The following is a 21,383-nucleotide window of genomic DNA, read 5'->3' on the forward strand; positions in this document are numbered from 1 at the left end:
GCTCTCTGAACTGTAACTCCAAGACCCCCCGAGAAAAGCCTTTGTTCTTTTTCGGTTTCACCACCTCCTGTTATTTCACACCTGCCTGAGGATGCAGGTTGCCAGTCCTGAGTGCTAAAGTCCAACGGATGACGCCTCACCTCCCCCGTTTTCCTTCTGTCCTTGAAATTAAAATGGAAAAAGTGTATCCCCCACCCCACAGAGCTTTCTCACTTTCACCAACCGTCCCCTCGAGAACTGGAAACGTTTAAAGGTGGGGAATTTAACTGGAAACCCCTGTTTCCTGGCTGCTGCGGGGAGTGCTCCGAAGCGCGCGGCCTCGTCCCGGGGCGGGGACTGGCCCGCCTCCCTGAGCCAGAGACGCTCCGCGCGCGGCGGTGAGATCCCCCGGGCTTTCCAGCTGAAGCCGGCAATCGCGCGCGGCCCGGAGCGACGATGGGGAGGCCGGTGAGCGGGGCCGGGCGTGGAACGAGGGCGCAGGGCGGGCGATGTCGCGCCGGCCCCGGGGACGGCGGCGGGCTCAGCGCGTCCGGCTGCGGCTCGCCCCGGGGCTGGTTCGGCGCTGGCCTCGGTGCCGGCGCTCTCCCCGCGACGCTTAGCCTTGCGGAGAAGAGGATTTCGCCTCGAGGAGGGTGGTTCCCAGGCTGGTCCTGGAGTCCCGGTACTCAGTGCCAGTTGTCCAGGAAGGATGCTGCCAGTCTGGGGCTTCGGCGACGGAGACGCTTCTCTAGAGATCACGGCGGTCCTCCGAGGGGAACTGGGCCGGGAGGCGCGCGCGGGCGGCCGGCGGGTCCTCTGGGCAGGCTGGCGGCTGGGCTCCCAGGCTCCGGCTCGAACGCAGGAAAGCACACCCTGCTGTATGTACTCTGTCCCAAGAAAGGGATGGCTGCTTTGGCTCCGTGTTGGCACACAAAGCTGGGGTGGGCGCTGCAGAATTCAGGGCTCGCTCTCTGCCGGAGAGCTCGCTCCCTCCTGGATGCACCGGCCTCTTTCTCCATCCTTCGGTCCTTTGCCTTGTGAGCCAGAAAGGGCCAGATAAATCAGGGTTAAACCCCAGAGTATCCAAGAGAGACAGACATTTTGTTTATTCCGGATCTGAATGAGCGGATTTTTATTTACATTGGGATAATTGAAAAGAATAGTAACAATACAAAATTAAAATCCAAATACAAGTAATACCTCAAGGTATTTTTTTTTTCATATATGGTTTATTGGCAAGAGCTCACGGCCAGTCATTTCAGTATCTCTCTTAACAAAGGAGAATAGAGCGCGTGTTTACTCCGCGCACTGGATACTGCTAATCTTCACAACCATCCTTCAGAGGAGGAATTGTTATGTGATTTTGCAAATAAGGAAACAAACAGAGAGGTTAATTTTCACAAGTCCATGCAACTACACGTGATGGGAGCAGATCTACACCTAGAAACTCAGGGGAAAGAGGCATGGATAGGAGCAGTTGGCTGCCAGAGGGAAGCTGTCAGGTAAGACAGGTTTCTGGGAACCCTGGCCCTCTTGGCAAGGGGTAGAAGTGGATTTGTCCATTTTCATTTTGTACTCCGTGTGTGATTTGATTAGTGAATTTTTTTTTTAAGTTACCGAACATGTTTTGGGATTTACTCTACCTTAGGCACTGTATTAGTCATTTACATGCTTAATTCTCATAGTAACCCAACATAATGGCGACGATTTTATTTAGTGCTTACTCCTATCAGTCACTGTTCTGGGAGCATTGCATGTGTTAACTTGGTTAGTCCTTTTAACAGAAGGGTTGGTGCTGTTATTTTTGACTGCATTTGGGGGAGGTAGAGTCATTTGTCCTGGCTCACACATCTGGTATGTGTGACATATCTGGTATGTGTCGTCAATCAGCTAGAATAATTATGTATATATTTAATAGCAAGGCTTTCTTTCTAATTCCCTTGCCTCAATCATTGTTTTTTCCTTCTTCAACATTCTTGGCTCCCATCTCACACACTGTGGTGTGTATCTACTTTTTGTCTTATCCTAAAACACAGATTTTCACTCTGAGAGCCAATCCATTCTGTATTCCTCATCCTCTTTGCTAGAATTTGGGTTTCCATGTGTGGGAGAGGCATATGGTTAAAAAAAAAAATGGTGTGGAAGTAAAATGCCAAGGAAGACTTAAGTTTTGGAAGCGATGGTGTTGAGACAGCAAGAGCCTAAGCATTTGAGTTTTAAAAGTGTAAACATTGGAAAACCAAGGACATAGTTTTTCCAGATGGGAAGAATGCAGGGGATAGAAGAACCCGCATTCCTGACCATAGGGTTCGTATTTTCTAGGCTGGGAGAGCAAAGAGGGCCTGACACAAGCTTGTGTTCTGAAAAGGGAGGCTTGTACCTGATCCCTGTGAGTGGGGAGGGAGTTCAGGAGCATGGTAACTAGAACTTATAGGGAGGTGCTGAAATCTAAGAACAGAGAACACCTGTGCCTTGCTTATCTGGGGGAAACTGTGGAAAGAGACCAGTCTCCTCATCACGACAAGGCAAGAGTAAAACAGAGATAGACGGATCCATGGGAGTCCAGGCAGAGAGCCTATAGAATTTTCCTTTGCCCCATACAGGGAGAACCCAGGGGCGTGGAATTTGGAGAATGAAAAAGAATGAGAGAAGACACTTTCTAAGCACAAGGTTTAATTGCGCAGATCTTGATGACCATGATGACTGAAGGGCAACCCATCCATCTTAGAGAATGCTACAGTGGATAGATTGTGACCAAGGACTAGTAGCCCTGTCCCATGACTTGGCATTGTGTGAACCTCCAAGAATGGAGATGCAATGCCAAAAATTGGGACAGTTGTGAAGAGTGGGGGTGGCAGGGGCATGAATTGACAGAGATGATGTGATATTGACTGCAAGGAAGTCTCTACCTGTAGTTGGAATGGCAACATGAAATAACGAAATTCAGGTAAAGATAAATACAGAGAAACCTACATTTCTCACACATCACTAGTATAGAAGAAATTGGGGAAAAATGACATTTCTCGCCTGTACTCTTATGAACACACACATGTAGATCAAGTGAATGGATCCGTGGGGCTACTGTAGAGAGAAGTCATCTGTCTACATCCCACCCTCTCGTTTTATAATAAAATGATACCCAGAATAACATTCAATTAAATATCATCATGTAAAAATGCCAAGGATTTCTGCCTGGACAGAAGAAAACGAAACAATGCAGGAAAAAAAAATCAAGGACACTACTTTTTTGTTGTTTTTTAAGATTTATTTATTTATTTGAGAGAGAGCACATGCCCACAAATGGCAGAGACAGAGGGAGAGGGAGAGGGAGAGAGCATCTCAAGCAGATTCTGCCCTGAATGTAGAGCTGGTGGTGGGGTTTGATCCAGGGACCCTGAGATCCTGAGCTGAGCCAAAACCAAGAGTCGGACACTTAACCGATTGTGCCCCTCAGGTGCCTCTGGACATTACTATTTTTAAAAGGTACGGTTCATCTAAAATTTGTAGAATTTTCAGGGAACTCTTCTTCAGCAAACTTCAAGGCAGTCATATCTTTCTGAAAAGTGGTTCCAACCCCTGAGTTACTGTCTTTGATATTAACAGATGTGGATTATTTGGGGAGTGGATGCTGTCCAACTTTTGTCGTCTCCGTGTTTTTTGTGTGTATTTCCGGCAGTCTGTTTTCCCTGCCCATCCTACATCTTCGAGACCTTGCCCTTCACAGTGGTGGTTTTGAAAGCAAGGCCTCAAAGTGCTAGGGACTGCCATAATGCAGGAGCCATATTGCTGCTGAGCACACTCTTATTTCTTCCATCTGTAGTCTCTGGTTCTGCATCCACAAAACCAATGTTATCTGGTGGCTAGAATTTTAGCTGCAGCACTCCCTGAGGTAGCCGTGGGATTGAAGCTTCCTTAGCTTTTTGTCCACATGCAAACGCCCATGTCTTTGCTTTGCTTTCTGTCTTCAGGTGTTCAGGAGGTCCTTCTGTCGTCTGTCTGCCTACAGATTGATTTGGTTCTTTGCAGCAGTGATGCCATGCAGGGCGCAAGGTAAAAAGATACCCAGTTCCCCTGCATGGGGTCCAGGGAGCACAATTTCTGGAGTGGAGACATCTGGCTAGTGTTGTTTCTGCTGTGCTAGTTCGTTCGTCTGCATGAATTATTTAAACATGTAATTTGCTTGGAGGAATGGGAATGTTTCTTTCTGCTTTCCACATTTTTGGTTTCGAAACGGAAAAAGACTGAATATTTAGAAACTGTTTCTAAGGATAAAACCAGACGTGAAGAAATTCTTGCTAAATTAAGATGTTTTTCACCTATCAAAACAAATGAGTTCTAAATGTTATTTAAATATAATTTCCTATGTTTATAAAGATATTGAAACATTTTGGGAGTCTGAATGAATATACCCTTCGTAGAAGGTAATCTGGTAGTAAGCCTTTAAATTGGGCATACCCCTCTTTTGCAGAAGACTGTGGAAAATAATGAAATGTAGAGGTTACATGGGTTCACAGTCTATATAAAGTCTATATAAAGCATATGCCTGTGCTGTCCACTTATTCGTTGAGTTTCTACTTGTGCCAGACCTTTCTCCTCTGTTCCATGGGGAAGCATCCCCTCACTTCGCTGCTGACCTTCTATCACCTTCCATGTGTTGTTGCTTTCTAATCAGCCTTCACAGTTGGAAACAGGGCAGGCTTCCCACCATCCATAGCACAGGCTTTACCAATGGACCAGAGGGACTTTAAATGGCATTCCATAGAAGCATCAAAGAATTGTAAACTTTCCATTAAATTATTTCTTCCATAGTCAAATACAAAAATCACCTAAGAGGTTGAAACTCTAACTTGGGTTTCTCTTCTACTCTCCATTCTAAAAGCAGCAATTTCTTCAAATCTCTTCTCTGCAAAATCTCAACAAACTTTCAGAAAACCCCAACAACAGGTATAGCCTCCAGAAGTTTTCACATCTACCAAGAGTGTACATCCCTAAAACAATACTTCTACAATACTCCTGTTCCAGTTTGTGTCTGTTGCTATACCTACCTTGTCATCCTTACCTTAACATTTTTGAAGAGCCACTGAGAGGATAGTGCTTTTTTTTTTTTTTTTTTTTTTTTTTGCTAATTATGCTAGCCAACATGTTCTCTCTGTTATTCATTTAAAAAAAAAACAGATTTTCGTGTTTTTTTATTAAGTCTACATGTTGTCCACCATTTCATTAATTTGTGCTTTTATCCATATTTATTCACTTGTTTTTAATCTTTTGGGGACCTGGGATGTTTGGATAAATGTGTGTACTCATTTTTCAATCTCTCTTATTTCCTAGTGAAGTTAGGATTAAATATTTCCTTCTGAAAATGGCTTTATCAATTTCTATGGATTTTAATACATTCTAGTCTCCTTGTTATTTATGGTAATTGATTATTCTTGCTATGATTTCTGGTGTAATTAGAGTTGAAAGATGTATGTAAATTTCTTCTTTATTGCATTGTGGTCAGTGTGCAAAGTCATAGGGTAGGAGCTTTTTTTTGCATCCTGTTTCAAGTTCAGTTTGGGGGAATGTTTGTAAAGATTGTGTGTTCTTTTTGGGTAAAAGTTTATAAATACATACTTATATACACATACACATATAATTTTTATATGTAATGATTTATATATAAATATTCATTTCAAAACTTTTCATCCTTATATTTGACTTTTTTGTTTTATCTATATTTTTTAATTTATGGAAGTGAAAATTCTGAGCAGACTATGGAAAATTCTCCCATTATTTTTGTGGATTTAAAATTTTTCTTTTCAATTCTATGGCTTTTTATATGTTTCATTTACGTTGTTAGGCACAGAAGGGTTTGTGTGTTTGTTAAGGATTTATTTTATTTATTTGAAAGAGAGAGAGAGAATTTGGTGGGGGGAGAGGGAGAGAGAGAATCTCAAGCAGATTTCCTGCTGAGTTCAGAGCCTGACCTGGAGCTCAATCCCATGACCCTGAGATCATGACATGAGCTGAAATCAAAAGTTGGATGCTTAACCAACTGAGCCAAGCAGGCGCCCCAACATAAAGCTTCTTTTATCATTTTGGAAAATACATTTTTGTCCCTCACAGTGTTTTTGTCTCCCATTCTTCCTTTTCCCTTCTAGTAAGTCTCAAAGTTCTGATGCTGAAACATTCCAGGTCTTTGAATTTTTCTCAATTTTTTTTCCATATCTTCATCCCTCTGTGCCACATTCTGGAAGAATCCCATGACCTGCGTTTCCCACTTAACTAGTTTACCCTTTAGTGATGTCCATTCTGCTAAGTCAGCCAAATCGTTAAGATTTTGCATTTGTCATTTTCTACAGCTCTGATTTCTACTATTTACAATGCTGGCTTCTTTTTACATTTAAGATATCACATTTATTCATGCCACAGTGTTTATTGATTTATTAGTCATTTGGCATGAGTTCCTGGGTTTGTAGAGTTTCTTCTTCTCTCATTGTGTCAGCTTTCTCAAATATCTGCCTAGTTGTTATTATATGAAGATTTCCCGCTGAATCATCTATCATATCAATATGAGTAGCCAGCATTGGAAGGGGAAGAAGTTACTGTCATGCCTTATATTCTGCATTGCATTAAGTAAAAATGAGGGAATGCGTAGATCGTTATTTGGTTGTCAAAGCCTTCTGGTACTATGTAGCCTTCTGAAACACTGTCTAGTATATTTTTCTACCTTAGGTTCCTATATTCACCACTGCTTCCTGGAGGCAAACCCTTCCTGGAGGCAGACCCTGCTGCCCCTTCTTCGTAGGGCGTGTGTATGGAACGTATAGGGTAGCTACATCTTCTTCACTTAAGCGGATCACTCTACCAATTGTCCATTGGCCCTTTCTTGCTTCTGCACCTCTAGGCGTGAACACTCTTGGTGATGCTTCTATTCTCTCTGGCAATTTTCATCTCCAACCTCATTTTCATACTTTCAGCTTACAGGGATACGTTGAGGCATTTCTGTCACGAGGGTTTGCTTTCTTGTTTTTTTACTCTGTTACTCTTAAAGATTGAGTAAACATATTTGAACTTATATTTCACTAGCAATATCAGGGATGTAGGTAAATATTTTCTTTGCATTTTCTCTATCTTTTCTATGTTTAACTTTGAACATGCATTTTTTTAATCAGAAAAAATGTGTATTTTTATGTATTAAATTTTAAAATATAAATGTTCTTTTATGATTCCATGATAAAAGTGGTGACCCAAAATGAAAAAAGGCCACTGAACACACCTGCTTCCTTAAGATGTTCTCTGCAAAATTCTGAGGAAGTCTTGATTGTGACATGGCAGAAAGTCAAGCCTTTTAGCCCAGAAAACATGGTCACCTTCAGCAAGAACCATGGGGTTGTGGTCCAGCCCGCCTATAAGGACAAGATAAACATCACCGAGCTGGAACTCAAGAACTCAACCATCACGTTCTGGAATACCACCCTGGAGGATGAAGGGTGTTACAAGTGCCTCTTCAATACTTTTGGTTCTGGGAAGATCTCGGGAATAGCCTGCCTCACCCTCTCTGGTGAGAATCTCTGAGAATACATTGTCTCTGGCTAGAAATGTTATTTTCAAGAATGTTTGGAACATGGTGGTAGTGCCTAGTTTTTCAGGATGCTAACCTCAGAAAGGTTCATGAGAAGACACTTAGGCTTTCATGTCTGCTCTAACTGTGGTTATTGTTATTTGGAAAGCTCACGGGGCTACCCTGAATCTCTGGCTGGAGTTATCTTTGCTCTGAGGAATGGTGGTGTCAGCAAGCGTAAATCAAGGACCATGGTGGGGATAAAGGGTTCTTCATAAGTAGTGATATGATTCAGACCTGGCTTTGCCATTAACAGTCATGTGACCCTGGGAGCATCCCATCCACTCTCTGAACCGGAGTTTATCTATCTGCACAGTAAGTATGTAATCAATCATCCGTAGGGTCGTTAAAGCTTTAACAGTTTTGGATCTAAGGACAGAGCCAGATTTGGCCTACCCAGAGCCAGTCATTGTGGTCCCTCTCATTTTGTTCCAACACATTCTCTCGGGTTTGGTAAGGGGACGTTCCACAGAGACCCTTCATACCTGATGTCGACTAGATATTTAACTGGATAACAAGCACTCTTTTAAATCCAAGAGGCTTAGTTTGACATAATTCTTTTCCTTTTAACTGACACATAGTTGAGATCAATAATTGAGAAGTGGGAATAAGGGGTAACTTTGGAGCATGGCACACTTGGTGGTAGTTTTAGAAGGGAAAAGAGAAGTTCAGACAGGGTTATCAGGAATGTTAAAGTGAGAGTCTGAGCACACCAAGAATATTGGACACGGAGTAAGAGGATGATAAGTAAATGAGTGCAAGGGAGGTATGGCAACAGCAAAAAAAAAAAAAAAAAAAAAAAGGTTTCTTCACTTGTTTCGCCTATAATGAGTACTCTCTGCATGATCTTATGCCAGGTTTTCTTCTTGATGCTATTTCTTTTGTTTTCTTTCTCTCTTTGTCTCCCTTTTTTCCTCTTCCCCCTCCCTCCAATCTTCCCTCCTTCTTTCCTCTTCTCTTTTCTTCCTCCCTTCCTTCCTCCTTCCCTCCCTCCCTGCTTCCCTTCCTCCCTCACTCCTCACTTTTCTTCTTTTCCTTCTTTTGTCATTTTTTCTCATTTCTGTTACTTTTTCTTTTCTTCTTTCTTCTTTTTTTTTTATCATCTCTTTTCTATCCTCCTTCACTCATAAACTTACACACACACACACACACACACACACACATATATATATATATATATATATTTTTTTTTTTAACCTGAAAACCGCACTCCCCTGAGTCTTCTGGATAGTAACCCTGTTCTTTTCCACAGCGATCCTTTCCAGCCACACCTTATAGCTTCCATCTGGAGCTTCCTTTGATGCACCAGAGAACCCTGCCACCCAGTCTCACCATGTCTCACCACGTCAACCACACTCCTCCCTTCAGTTTTATCTGTCTTCCCCCCTGCTGCCCATTGACTTTAGTAATCTGAGTATTCTTTGGAAGAAGCCGCAGTCCTCTGGCCCCATTTCCTCCAGCCCACTCCCACCCACCCACCCACCTCTTGAACCTCTAAACACAGACCAGGCTTTCCTTTAGCTACTGGCCTTTAATTATCTTGTAGGCTCCGGAGCAACCACAGGAAAGCCAGCCTGTGTTTGCGCAGCTGAGATAAACTGTGTATTGAAAGTACACAATGAAAATGAATTCATGGGTCAAGGGACTTTTGAAAAGGAACAGGGTAAAAGCTGGACTAACATAATACACTTTTCTTGTAAGCTAGTCATTTTCTCTTAACTCCATCAGGTGATCTCCGAGGTCCTTTCAACTGTCATTCTGCGATTTTCTTGTTATCAGCAGTGAATTTCTAATTTACATTTTCTGTAGATATTCCAAGCAGGGACTTTCCAAGTCTCCTCCACACATAACATTCCCTGTTCCAGCTCCAAGCAGAGAAAAGCCATCTCTAAGCTGCAGCCCCTCTGTGGGCTCTCAGGTCTGGAACCGCGCTGGGGCTTCTGAGAGGTCAGCCTACCACTTTGGCAGTGCTGACGAGTAACCTCTGTCAGACTATGAGAGGGACATCCAGAAGAAGCCAGAGATGCTGCATTGTCTATGGGAAAGGAGAACAGAATAATTAGGTTCTGGACTATGTGGGAAAGAGGATCCCCTCTACCCGTTCAGCTAATTCCCCTACAGACAAACCACAGAGAGGATTTTTCTTGCTCCAGGTTTGTCCTAGGCCAGTTTCTATCCTGCCGACCGGAGGATAAGACACAGAACGAACTGAGGAGCCCCAGTTTGGGTCAGGTGCGCCACCTCACCTCTTGAGCTCCCAGTGTCTTTCTGTAAAGATCTTCCTCCATCCTCTGAAGAGAATGTGGTGCTTAACTGATGGCAGACCATCTTTCTTTCTTTCTTTTTTTTTTTTTGTCCCAGTACAGCCCACAGTGTTCCTTCACTATAAATTCTTCGAAGACCACCTGAATATCACTTGCTCTGCCAATGCCCGCCCAGCCCCTGTGATCTCCTGGAAGGTGTCTGGGTCAGGGATTGACAACAGTACTGAGGTTCTCTCCCATCCCAATGGGACCACATCTGTCACGAGCGTCCTCCAGGTCAAGGACCCCAAGAGTCAGGTGGGGAAAGAGGTGGTCTGCCAGGTGCTTCACCTGGGGAACGTGACCAGCGTCACACAAACTGTGGATAAAGGTAAGAGAAGGCTGTGGGTGGATCTGTGTCCACACAACTGGTGAATATTCTACAGAGCCTCTTGGCCACTTAGCCAAGGAGTTCATGAGGGAGAGAATGGAGTGAGTGGGGAAAGAAAAAGAGAGTTGAGGAAACAAGTAAAGCCAGTTTTACTTTGGTAACTGTGGTATGTTGCCCAATACCACATGCATTTGCTGAGATCCATCCGTGCATTTTTTGTTTTTTTTTCCATGCCACTAATGTCTGTTGGGTGCCAACAGACATTGGGTGCCAACAGTCCCAACAGTGTTTGGGACTGTTGAAACATGACAGTAAGCAGGACTTGGTCTCTTTGCTCAGAAAGCTTCAATTCCACTGGGAATATCCAGTGGGCAATTATAAAACTGTGTGAATTATAAAACTGTGTGGCCCACAGATCTTTTACGAAAGATCCATCTGAGAATGTTTTCCTCACCCCTTTGAAACAAATGGCCTCCTGAGCAAGACCCTTTTTGCTTTCTTGAGTTTCTCTCTAAGCTTCTTGCTCTGGACCTCATGGACACAAGAAGGGAGGCTTGTGGGTGAGAGAATAAAGGAAGTGGCAGTTTTAGGCACTTTGGGAATAGCCACAATTTTCTTTCTCTGTGTGGCTTTGAAGCACCAGTCATAAGCTTCCTACAAAGGTACTGGTGCTTTTTTCTTCAGGGAGAATTTTTTTTTTTTTTAAGATTTTATTTATTCATTTGAGACAGAGAGATACAGACAGAAAGAGCATGAGCAGGCGGAGAGGGAGAAGGAAAGGGAGAAGCAGACTCCCTGCTGAGCAGGGAGCCTGGTGTGGGGCTTGATCCCTGGACCCTGGAATCTTGACCTGAGCGGAAGTCAGATGCTTAATCATCTGAGTCACTCAGGTGCCCCTGTCAGGGAGCATTTTAAGCACTAAAGCTTGGAAAAACTTTCCCCTGTATGCCTTATTGATGTGGTGGCCTCTAGGGAGCATTTTCTGTAGTCATTTTTGGGGTCCTTGAAAAAAACAGACTAATCAAAATGTCAACATTTAGGTAAATTTGGGCAAAAGATTTGTGGTGTTAGATCTGGACATTTGTGAAGAGATCTCCATTTTCAGCCAAGGCAGAGGGTAAATTTCCCTGAAGAGCAAGACCCTGAAAAGTAACATGTCTTGTCCAAGAATGCCAAAATTGACTTACATCATTTATAATGTTTATACGTCATTTGTGTAACATTTGTTTACTCTGCAAACATTTACTGAAAGTCATCCATGCTTCAAGCATTTATCAAGCATTGTAACTATGGAAGTTAGATGCATCTGTGTCTGAACAGGTTCGGTTGAATTAGGATGTGACAAATCCCCTACAGAAGGATGGGGAAGATGCTGGGAACTACGGAATCAGGAAACTCTTTCCCTGCTGTAGTATTGTGGAGTGACATTGAGGAGCCTTTGGAAAGAGAATTAATAACAAAGACATAGATGAGAAGAAATACAATAAAAACACTGAGATGAGTTACTCTTGGGGTTGGAATCATGAAATTCATGATTTTTTTTCCTTTATATGTCTCTGTATTTTCTGCAACTTCCTCAGTAAATACATTATTTTAATGGGCTGTGACCTCTGGCCAAGATTTGGTTCTCCCCCTTACTAGGCTGATTTGGGGCTTATTTAGCTTCTCTGAGCTGCAGTTTTTGTTCTGTTGTTGTTGTTTTTATATGTGAGATGATGATAATAATACTTAACTCTTGGGTTGTTTTGAGGATTAAATAAAATAATACATTCAAAGCTCTTAGGGGATAGTAACCACAGAAAACATGTGGTTAGATTATCATTAACTTAATGTTATTGAAATAATATGAAGCCATGAATGGCGACCTCAATAGGTATATATTTGAGGATAATTTTCATTGAAAGCTCCACTCTAGGAAAAACTTCACGATTGCTTGACCACTTTTTGCCTCAACAGTTTCTGCTTATGACTTTGTTTCTCCTTTCCCCCCTTCACCATCTATAGGCTTTTGGTTTTCAGTTCCGCTCTTGTTAAGCATTGTTTCCTTGGTAATTCTCCTGGTTTTAATCTCTATCTTATTATACTGGAAACGTCATCGGAACCAAGACTGAGGTACGTTATCACAGGAAGTACAAAGAAGGAAACAAATGATTTTTTAATAGCACTGTGGGGGGCACAGGAAGATGTAAATAAAGGTTGGCAACCATGTGTTCTGCTTGTTGTTGCTGGTGTTTTAGAAGACTTTGGGGTTCATTTTCATGCAGTTGGATATTAAACTGGATGTTTCTGCTTTCGTTTGCTAAGATCATTTAATGGCTAATTATTTGTAAGTTAGGAGTAAGGGTTGTTGAGAGCAAATGTGGAAAATATTTGTCCGATCACTGTAGAGTCAGCTGATAGCAACACCAGAGGAAAAAAATCTCAGTACCCCTGCTGTATTCTTCTGCTTAATGGGAAGAACAGTCTCTTTTCCTTTTACAGCGCTCCCCGGGCCGGCTACTTCTTGTAAGAGACTCTGAAATTTTCCAGTATACTCACTAATTAAGTAGTATTTTCTCTGTTATACTCTTACTATGTGTCAAACACTAGAGGCAGCATACAGGTGACCTAGACTTATAACTAGGTCATGTCATTCTATAATTATAGACTATAATTTTTTCTCTGTCCCTACAACATCTCTCACAATGTCTTATGTATATTAAGTGCTCAATAAACTTTCATTAAGACAGTGAATGAATCATTGGATGGTTGGATGGATGGATAGATTTTCAAAGTGATGTTTTCAATTCTCTTTTTCTTATTTTAACTGCAGTACCGTATAAAAGCTGAGTCTAAAACCTTGGGAGATATTATAAAATGAGATGCTATAAAACAAGAGGAGTCAGCTAGAGAGAGAGAATTATTTTTTTGTTTGTTTTCGGGAGGCAGTGCATAAGTTATTAAAGTTAATGCAAAGCTTCAGTTTATGGTGTGTGTGATGGGGATTTCCAAGGGTTGAAAGTCTGATAGGGTAGTTTTTTCCATCTCAGATGACTGAAAGATAGGGAAGAAAAAAACTGTTGGGTTTTTTTTTTTTTAATTTTTTGGTCTGAGAAACTTCTTTTTTTTTTTTAAGATTTTATTTATTTATTTGACAGCAAGAAAGAAACAATGAGAGCAGGAACACAAGGAGGGGGAGTAGGAGAGGAAAAGCAGGCTTCCTGCCGAGCAGGGAGCCCGATGTGGGGCTCCATCCCAGGACCCCTGGATCACAACCTTAGTGGAAGGCAGACGCTTAATGACTGAGCCATCCAGGCGCCCTAAACTGTTGGTTTTTAAAAGTTAAATCATAAGCTATCTTTCATGTTGTAGGTTTTTCAAGCACTTAATTTTGCCTTATGTAAACTACTAGATTAATTCTTGTGATTTTATAAGAAAAGCAATAAATCTTGAGTGTCAATGACCCCTTTGCAAAAGTAGATAAAAGAATCTGTTCTGTGGGAAAAGGAGATTACAGATCAGATAATTTTATGCATATAAACATAGGCCCATAGAATTCATTAGTGCTCTGCAGAATGTCAAAGGCAGAAGGCTCTTTGATTTTACTTTACCCCCAAACTTCATTTTTCCCATTAGGACTTGAAGCCAGAGAGGGAAATTGACTTCCTTCCCTAAGATCACACAGCTAGTTAACAACAGGCTTAGGACTAGAACCCTGGTTTTGGTCAGCTGACCTCTGCCAGAAGGTTCTTCCAGCTATGATGTCCTGGAGTCCTGACTTGAAAGACACTATTGGGTTGCATGTATTTTAGCCCTTGTTTGCTGTTACTGCTGTATTCTTTTGGAAAGTGTGAGGAAAGAAGTATGAAGTGTTCAAATTCATCTTAAAAAGTCCCTGTTGGACAAGAATCTTATAATACAATCATTTAAGCCCAAGGTAAATTCCACTAGAATGGGGCACTTGCAAAATAATTGTCCTTTGTTCATTAAGTAGGTCTTGGGTTTTCTGGAAAACATTATTGTTCAATGTTCTTTTTCCAGTTCCTGAAGCAAAGGGAGTCAACTTATCTTTGTTTCTGAACTTTTTCTCATTTATGAAAATAAACACTTGAACATCTGTAGAATCTAGCAAGCACTGGGATTGCCGTTTACGGATGATGCATTCATGACATATGACCAAATCAGTTAATTACACTGAATGTTCTGTGTCATATTTTGGGTGACTGAATTTTTTTGCTGGTTTCAAATATTTTAACAGCCAGATCATTTGGTCCCATTTACTTAAATAGCTAGTAAAACTAAGTGTCGATTATGCTGGAGACTTAAACACTCAAGATCAAAACTGAAGTTATACTAAAAGTTGGGAGAAAGAGAAGAAAACCATAGAAGAATTTCTTTAAAAAAATTTCTTTAAAAAATTCTGATTATCAGGGCACCAGGGTGGCTCAATGGGTTAAAGCCTCTGCCTTCAGCTCCGGTCGTGATCCCGGGGTCCTGGGATCGAGCCCCGCATCGGGCTCTCTGCTCAGCGGGGATCCTGCTTCCCTTCCTCTCTCTCTGCCTGCATCTCTGCCTACCTGTGATCTCTGTCTGTCAAATAAATAAATAAAATCTTTAAAAAAAATTCTGACTATCAATTTGTGACAAAAGCGAATGGACCTACTACATTTGCTTCTCTTTCCTTACCCTTACTTTGGGTTTTCTTTTTTTTTCTTCTCTCTTTTTTTTTTTCCATCCTCCTAAACACCTAATCCTTTTGGATGGGCAGGGAAACGTGATCAGTCAGAGATGACACTAAGTTCCTGAACCCAGTGACTGGAACAATAGTGATGTGTTTAAAGATAAGGAAGTGAAGAGAGGGAACTGAATGTGCGTGAGCGCGTGTGTGCTTGTATTCAAAGTTCATGCAGAGAGAAAGAGGAGAGGAGGGGTGAATTAATTCTTGAACTCACTGAATGTGAGTAGAAAAGAATCCTCTCTAGGAAGCCACTCAGTGGTAAGATGAATCTAGTTAAGTAAGGTTTGACTCTGTTAAATAAGTAAGGACAGCAACAGCAAAGTCTATATTAGATCCAAATCACTTATTCTTTGCACACTAAAGCACAAGCAAATGCATAGTTTTGGGATAGAGGCATGATCTCTAATGATGAGGTTATTTTTGTAGAAAAAGTAGACTCTCTTTTTCTTGAGATCCTCTTTAATGCCAAAAAGAATGGTGGTAGTCTTTTCACCAGTAAAGGTGCACTCTGGAGGAAGGTATGATGACTTAGAGGCATTTTCTCTTTGTAGCATTCCTGATGGGATCACTGCAGTTACTTCCCATGAGACTACAAGAGTAAGATAATAGGTTGATATGTTTTCAAAGAACATCCTCTTTTCTGTCTCTTTTGTGAATCCGGTACTTTATTACTAAAATAGAAAGTGAAAAAATAAAATAAAATTTCCTAGGGAAATTTTCTCCCATTCTATAATAGTTCTTGCTACTAAAGCCGTGTTGATGTCATAAATTTGCCAGTTCCACGTATACTACAATGAAATTAAATTTGGGCTTGAGAATAACCTTTTATTTCTCATTAGTCAACCCAGCAATGATTACATGCTTCCCAGAAACTAAGCTCACTTTGGGGCAGATCTTAATAGACAGATAATCACCTCAGTTTTTTTTTGTTTGTTTGTTTTGAGTACTAGTTTTCTTTTGTTTGTTTGAGCCAAGGCAGAATTGGCAAACAATAGAAAATTTAGACATTCTTATGAAGTGGATATGCCAAATTTCACTTTTTCTTCAAGTACTATATCAAATAACAGAAATGCCCAATGAACAATATAATGAAATTGGTGACCAGTTAGGACAATACAAAGAGCATTTGCTTCTAAAATAATAAGAATCTTTACATTGCATAAAAATTGTACTTATGTCTGTCTCCTTGAGGCAGGCTGCATGAATGGTAGCCAACACCCCACCCCAGTTTCCTCATAGCTCCAAGCAGAAGAAATGAGGAGTTTTATATGAGAAAAATGTGAGGCAACCTGTATTGAACTGCTTAGGTCAAAACTGCTGGGAGAAATTTTGCATTCCGACATATTTTTCTACAAGAGTTTAACCTTGAAAAGGGGCAGAAGCCATCCATCATATCAAAATGTCATGACCAGTTGACAGAGTTACTCACTAGCAGAACCTTAAGTCTGGACATTGTTGCCTGAGCTGTTTTGTTTTTTACTACAGACAGCAGATACTGGAATTTTTGGCAGGTTTTAAATACTCCAGTTTCTGGGGCGCCTGGGTGGCTCAGTGGGTTAAGCCGCTGCCTTCGGCTCAGGTCATGATCTCAGGGTCCTGGGATCGAGCCCCGCATCGGACTCTCTGCTCAGCAGAGAGCCTGCTCCCCTCTCCCTCTCTCTGCCTGCCTCTCTGCCTACTTGTGATCTCTGTCAAATAAATAAATAAAATCTTTAAAAAAAAATAAATAAATAAATAAATAAATACTCCAGTTTCTGGTAAAGAAAACTGTACTTATTTACTTAAGATTACATAGAATGACAGGTAGCACCAAGATAAAATCCCAGATCTTTGCATGCCTTTTGGGGAGGTCCACATCTTTTCAGTTCAGGTGCTGGAAACCTGGTAGCCCGGAAAAGGCCCTCCAGGGGTCTACTTTGTGACCATTCCCAGTCCAATGTCCTGTGAGTTAGTATCCACAGAGAACAAAGCTCAAGGTCTTATAAATAAAATACATGTAGATTATTTGGAATTCTTTGACTTTTTTTTTTTTTTTTTTACTTGTAGTCCTAATAGTCCTAAGTGATCCTGCAAAACATTATTTCCTAGAATTACTTATGTCCATTGGAAAGAGTCACGGTCTCCCCATATCACACTGGGTCAGAAATGTCCTTATCTTTGCCAATGAAATATGCACAGGTGTATTCTATTCTTACCGATCCTTCTATTATGTATCTTCTTCAAATATGTTAGGATAGATATTATAAATATTTGAAGTTAATATCTTGATCTTTCTTTTATCCAGAGCTGTAGAGGAATCACACAGAACCCTGAAAAGTTACGCCCTGGTCTACTTGAATCTGACTCAGGAGGAAGGTAGGAGGAAAAGGATTGTTCTCTGAGGGACAGAAAGAGCAGAAGAGGTAGGAGTAAAAGACCTCAGAATTTCAAGATCTTCTACTGCCATCTAAGCTACCCAGTGGTTGTGGGAGTTCTAAAAGGAAGTTGTTTTACCTCTCAAGTCTGTTGTAGGACTTGATTTTGTGAAGCAATGAAGTATTGTGCTGTTGAATGGAGACTGGACTTTGAATCAGTAGCCACAACTCAGAGGCTGACTCTGGCTCCAACCGAGGGCAACCCTCTGTTCATCACTTTATCTCAATGAGCATCCACACCTGCATCCAGAAAATTAGGACGTTGGACCAAATAGTTTGCCATTCTGCTCTAAGAACTGATGTAATTCCAGGGAAAAAAAGGCATCAAGAAATGAAAAAGAGAAAGGAGAACATGGGAGGGTGTTAAGGTCCAAAGAACTTTTCTGAGACGAGCTTTCACCTTTCTGTTGTTCCTCCATATTGTTCTTAGGTCCACAAGTGTGTTTCCTCCTCATGTGGTGGTGGTAGTCCTCCACCTGCTCACTGCTCTGTTAGTAAGTGATCTTTCTAGAACCCTTGGTTTCACTGCTGTTCTTCATGTCCCTCTGTGACTGACGTTTAGCACAATGAATATGAGACTGAAGTCATTGCAAAACAACATTGGCAACTTTAACTTTGCTTATCTACTTGTATAGAAGAATAAGTATTGTTATCCCGTCAGCCCACATTTAAAAAAAAAATTTCCTGTCCCACTTGACTTATAACAGGATCCAGTTGTATACCAATCATTGTGAATTCAAAAGGAAATATATGATAAAATAAAAACAGGCATTTAGGAAGTTTCAGATTCAATTCAAAGTCAATTCAAATGCTTCTTTTCCCATGAGTTAACTTCTCACAACAGTAGAGAAGGTGTGTATGGGTTTACAAATCCCTTTGTTCTAAATATATTGTTCTAACTAGTGGAACATTTTTGAACTCTTAAAAATCACAAGACCAAATTAGTGACATTTGCAGTGTCCTTTGCTTTCTTGTCTCTGCTCAGTGACCTAAGAACTAAAGTATATGTTGTTTTCACTGTTGAATTGGATATTTGTATATTTAGTAAGCTTTTCATATGTTATTTAATTCTATATTATTTCTTATATTTGTATTAAGATACTGGATGATTAAAAGTGTCAAACTAAGTATTTTGCTCATGACACTCTTGGAAAATGTGGACATTAATGATAATCTTTAGATTTTCCCTCTGTGTGTGAAACCCTCCCCTCCCCTCTCTCACCCACCAGAAGATGCCAGTAACGTTTCTGATTCATCACGAAGTCACAAATCAGATAGATCACAAATCCTGATCTAGCCAGTGGAAGCTTCATCAAGTTGATAACTGTGTCCTTTGGATGTGACCTCGTCAATTTGAGAGCACTTCCTCGTATATGCTCTTTTGGTTTTGTTTTTAGATATCAACTTTGCAAACTGATTAGCTTGCTACAGTTCTGAATTTAATTGGAGCTACCACCCTGCCCTGTCTCTCAACTGTCAGATCAGGCAGGATAACTAAAGCAGCAATCCTCAAAAATTTAGAATGTGTTTAAAAACATTATTGAGGATCCTCAAGAGCTTTCTTGTAAAGAGAAGTGTTTGCTGATATTTACCACATTTGAAATTCATGCTTATAAATTTTAAAAACAAAAATATACATGCATGCATTCTATTAGCCGTCAGAATGACATCAACATTACACATCCCATAATTTCTGGGGAGTTCCAAATCACGACTATGCGAGAATGAGCGTGAAAAAGGCAAATGATGTAGCGGTGTGATGATGCCAGGTTTCGGCTTTTGTGGACCCCCTAAGACGGTCTGACGGGACAATAGTAAAGACTGCTTGTTTAAAGAGTATGCAAAGAAGGAGACCACCTTTTGAGAAGATTTCATGTCTTTCCCAAAGAAACTCTTCATTAAACAGATATCTTCACAATGCCTAAGCATTCCATTATTTCATCATAACTTAATGCAGAGAGCACTAGGACTAATCCTTCTTCATCACTAATGCAGGAATACCTCGGAGATATTGTGGGTTTGGCTCCAGACCTCTGCAAAAAAGCAAATATCACAATAAAACGACTCAGATGCATTTCTTGGTTTACCGGTGCATATAAAAGTTAATGTTGACAGTATATTGCAGTCTGTTAAGGGTACATTAATGTTATGTCTTTAAAAAAAACTATGTACATACCTTACTTTAAAAATACTTTATTGCTGGGGCACCTGGGTGGCTCAGTGGGTTAAGCCTCTGCCTTCGGCTCAGGTCATGATCTCAGGGTCCTGGGATCAAGCCTTGCATCGGGCTCTCTACTCAGTAGGGAGCCTGCTTTCCCCTCTCTCTCTGCCTGCCTCTCTGCCTACTTGTGATCCCTCTCTGTCAAATAAATAAAATTAAAATCTTTAAAAAATACTTTATTGCTAAAAATGCTAACCATCATCTGAACTTTCAGCAAATGAAAGCCACTGATCACAGATCACCTAAAAAATAGAATAGTAATGAAAAAGTTTGGAAAGTTGCCAAGAATTACCAACATGTGACACAGAGACATGCACTGAGCAAATGCTTTTGGAAAAATGTCACCGATAGACTTGCTTGAGGCAGGGTTGCCACAAACCTGCAATTTGTAAAACACAGTGTCTGTGAGGTATGATAAAGCAAGGCACCCTTGTAATTCAATTAAATTGGCTTATGAAATGGCTTATCAGTTACCTTGGAGGATATTGAGAGACTTGGACTTAGAATAATAGGTTGTGATGGCCAAGACCTGGGAGGGTCATAGCCAGTGAAGGCAGAAGGAGGAAGGAGTGACCTGAATCACAGGGTTCTGTCCAAGAAAGCGGATGCATGGGAAACACATTTCTTGCCCTGTGACTCCTGCCCCCTCACCCCTGGGAGGAGCTCATCAACTCCGCCATGCTTATTCTGAATGTTCCAGCGAAGGGTGCTTTTTCTAAATTTGTGAATTGGAAAGAGGCAGCTTGGGCTTTGCATGTTTATGTAAGACTGGGAAAGTTGTAAACATTCGAGTCACTTAGAATAATTCAATCACATATTTATGTTGCTGGTAAAAATTTAGAAAAATTCCAAGGTGGTGATAAACCTGCCTCAGAGACAGGGGAAATCAAAAGAAGCCTTTGTGCTTAAATAAAACTAAAACTGAAGATGAGAATTTGGGGGAGTGTGTAAAAATTTATTAATCACCAACCAGGCCACATTTTATAAATATAAGTTTAAAGAATACAAAATCCATATTCTAACTAGAGATCATAAAGCTTTGGGTAAAACAGTTTTCTTTTTATACAAACAAACTTTCTTCTATGGCTATTCTTAGCCTTCTAAGAAAGAGATTTAACTTTAAAACTAAAGCTCCCTAGGGGTGGCCTGGGTGGCTCAGTGGGTTAAGCGTGGGACTCCTAATTTAGGTGCAGGTTGAGATGTCGGTGGGGGGGCTCCATGCTCAGTGGGGAATCTGCTTCTCTCCCTCTCCCTCTGCACCCCCCCCAAACTATTCATGAGCGGTACTCCCTCTAAAATAAAAAACAAATAAACAAACAAACAAAAAAACCACACACACAAAAAGAAACCATTGCTGAGTTTTTTAAATAAATGGGGTATGTGCTATCTTGAGCACTGTGAATTGTGTAAGACTGATGAATCACAGACCTGTATCCCTAAAACAAATAATACATTATATGTTAATTTAAAAAAAAAAAAAGAATCATGGGGCGCCTGGGTGGCTCAGTGGGTTAAACCTCTGCCTTCGGCTTGGGTCATGATCCCAGGATCCTGGGATCAAGCCCCTCATCGGGCTCTCTGCTCAGTGGGGAGCCTGCCTCTCCCTCTCTCTCTGCCTGCCTCTCTGCCTACTTGTGAGCTCTGTCTGTCAAATAAATAAATAAAATCTTAAAAAAAAAAAAAAAAGAATCAAATAAATAAATAAATAAATAGACAAACTCCTTGAATTAATTCCTCACAGTAGTAATGTTTTCTGGTTTGGGGGTTTTATATTTGCTCCCAAGGTATTCCAGATTTGTCGTCAGTCCCCCTGCC

The 21,383-nt window shown here is 41.0% G+C and overlaps 1 protein-coding gene across 1 annotated transcript; it reads left to right on the forward strand.

The window, feature by feature from the left end:
• Window positions 1-351: 351 nt before the first annotated feature.
• LOC308347047 (OX-2 membrane glycoprotein-like) lies at window positions 352-19,734 on the forward strand. Its single transcript, XM_080810211.1, has 6 exons — window positions 352-447; window positions 3,948-4,029; window positions 7,202-7,522; window positions 9,944-10,216; window positions 12,221-12,328; window positions 17,218-19,734. The coding sequence occupies exons 1-5, from the start codon at window positions 436-438 to the stop codon at window positions 12,325-12,327; spliced, it is 795 nt and encodes a 264-aa protein (XP_080666337.1). The 5' UTR covers window positions 352-435; the 3' UTR covers window position 12,328; window positions 17,218-19,734.
• The last annotated feature ends 1,649 nt before the right edge of the window (window positions 19,735-21,383 follow it).

Source organism: Martes martes (assembly GCF_963455335.1).
Source record: "Martes martes genome assembly, chromosome: 1".
Classification (NCBI taxonomy): domain Eukaryota; kingdom Metazoa; phylum Chordata; class Mammalia; order Carnivora; family Mustelidae; genus Martes; species Martes martes.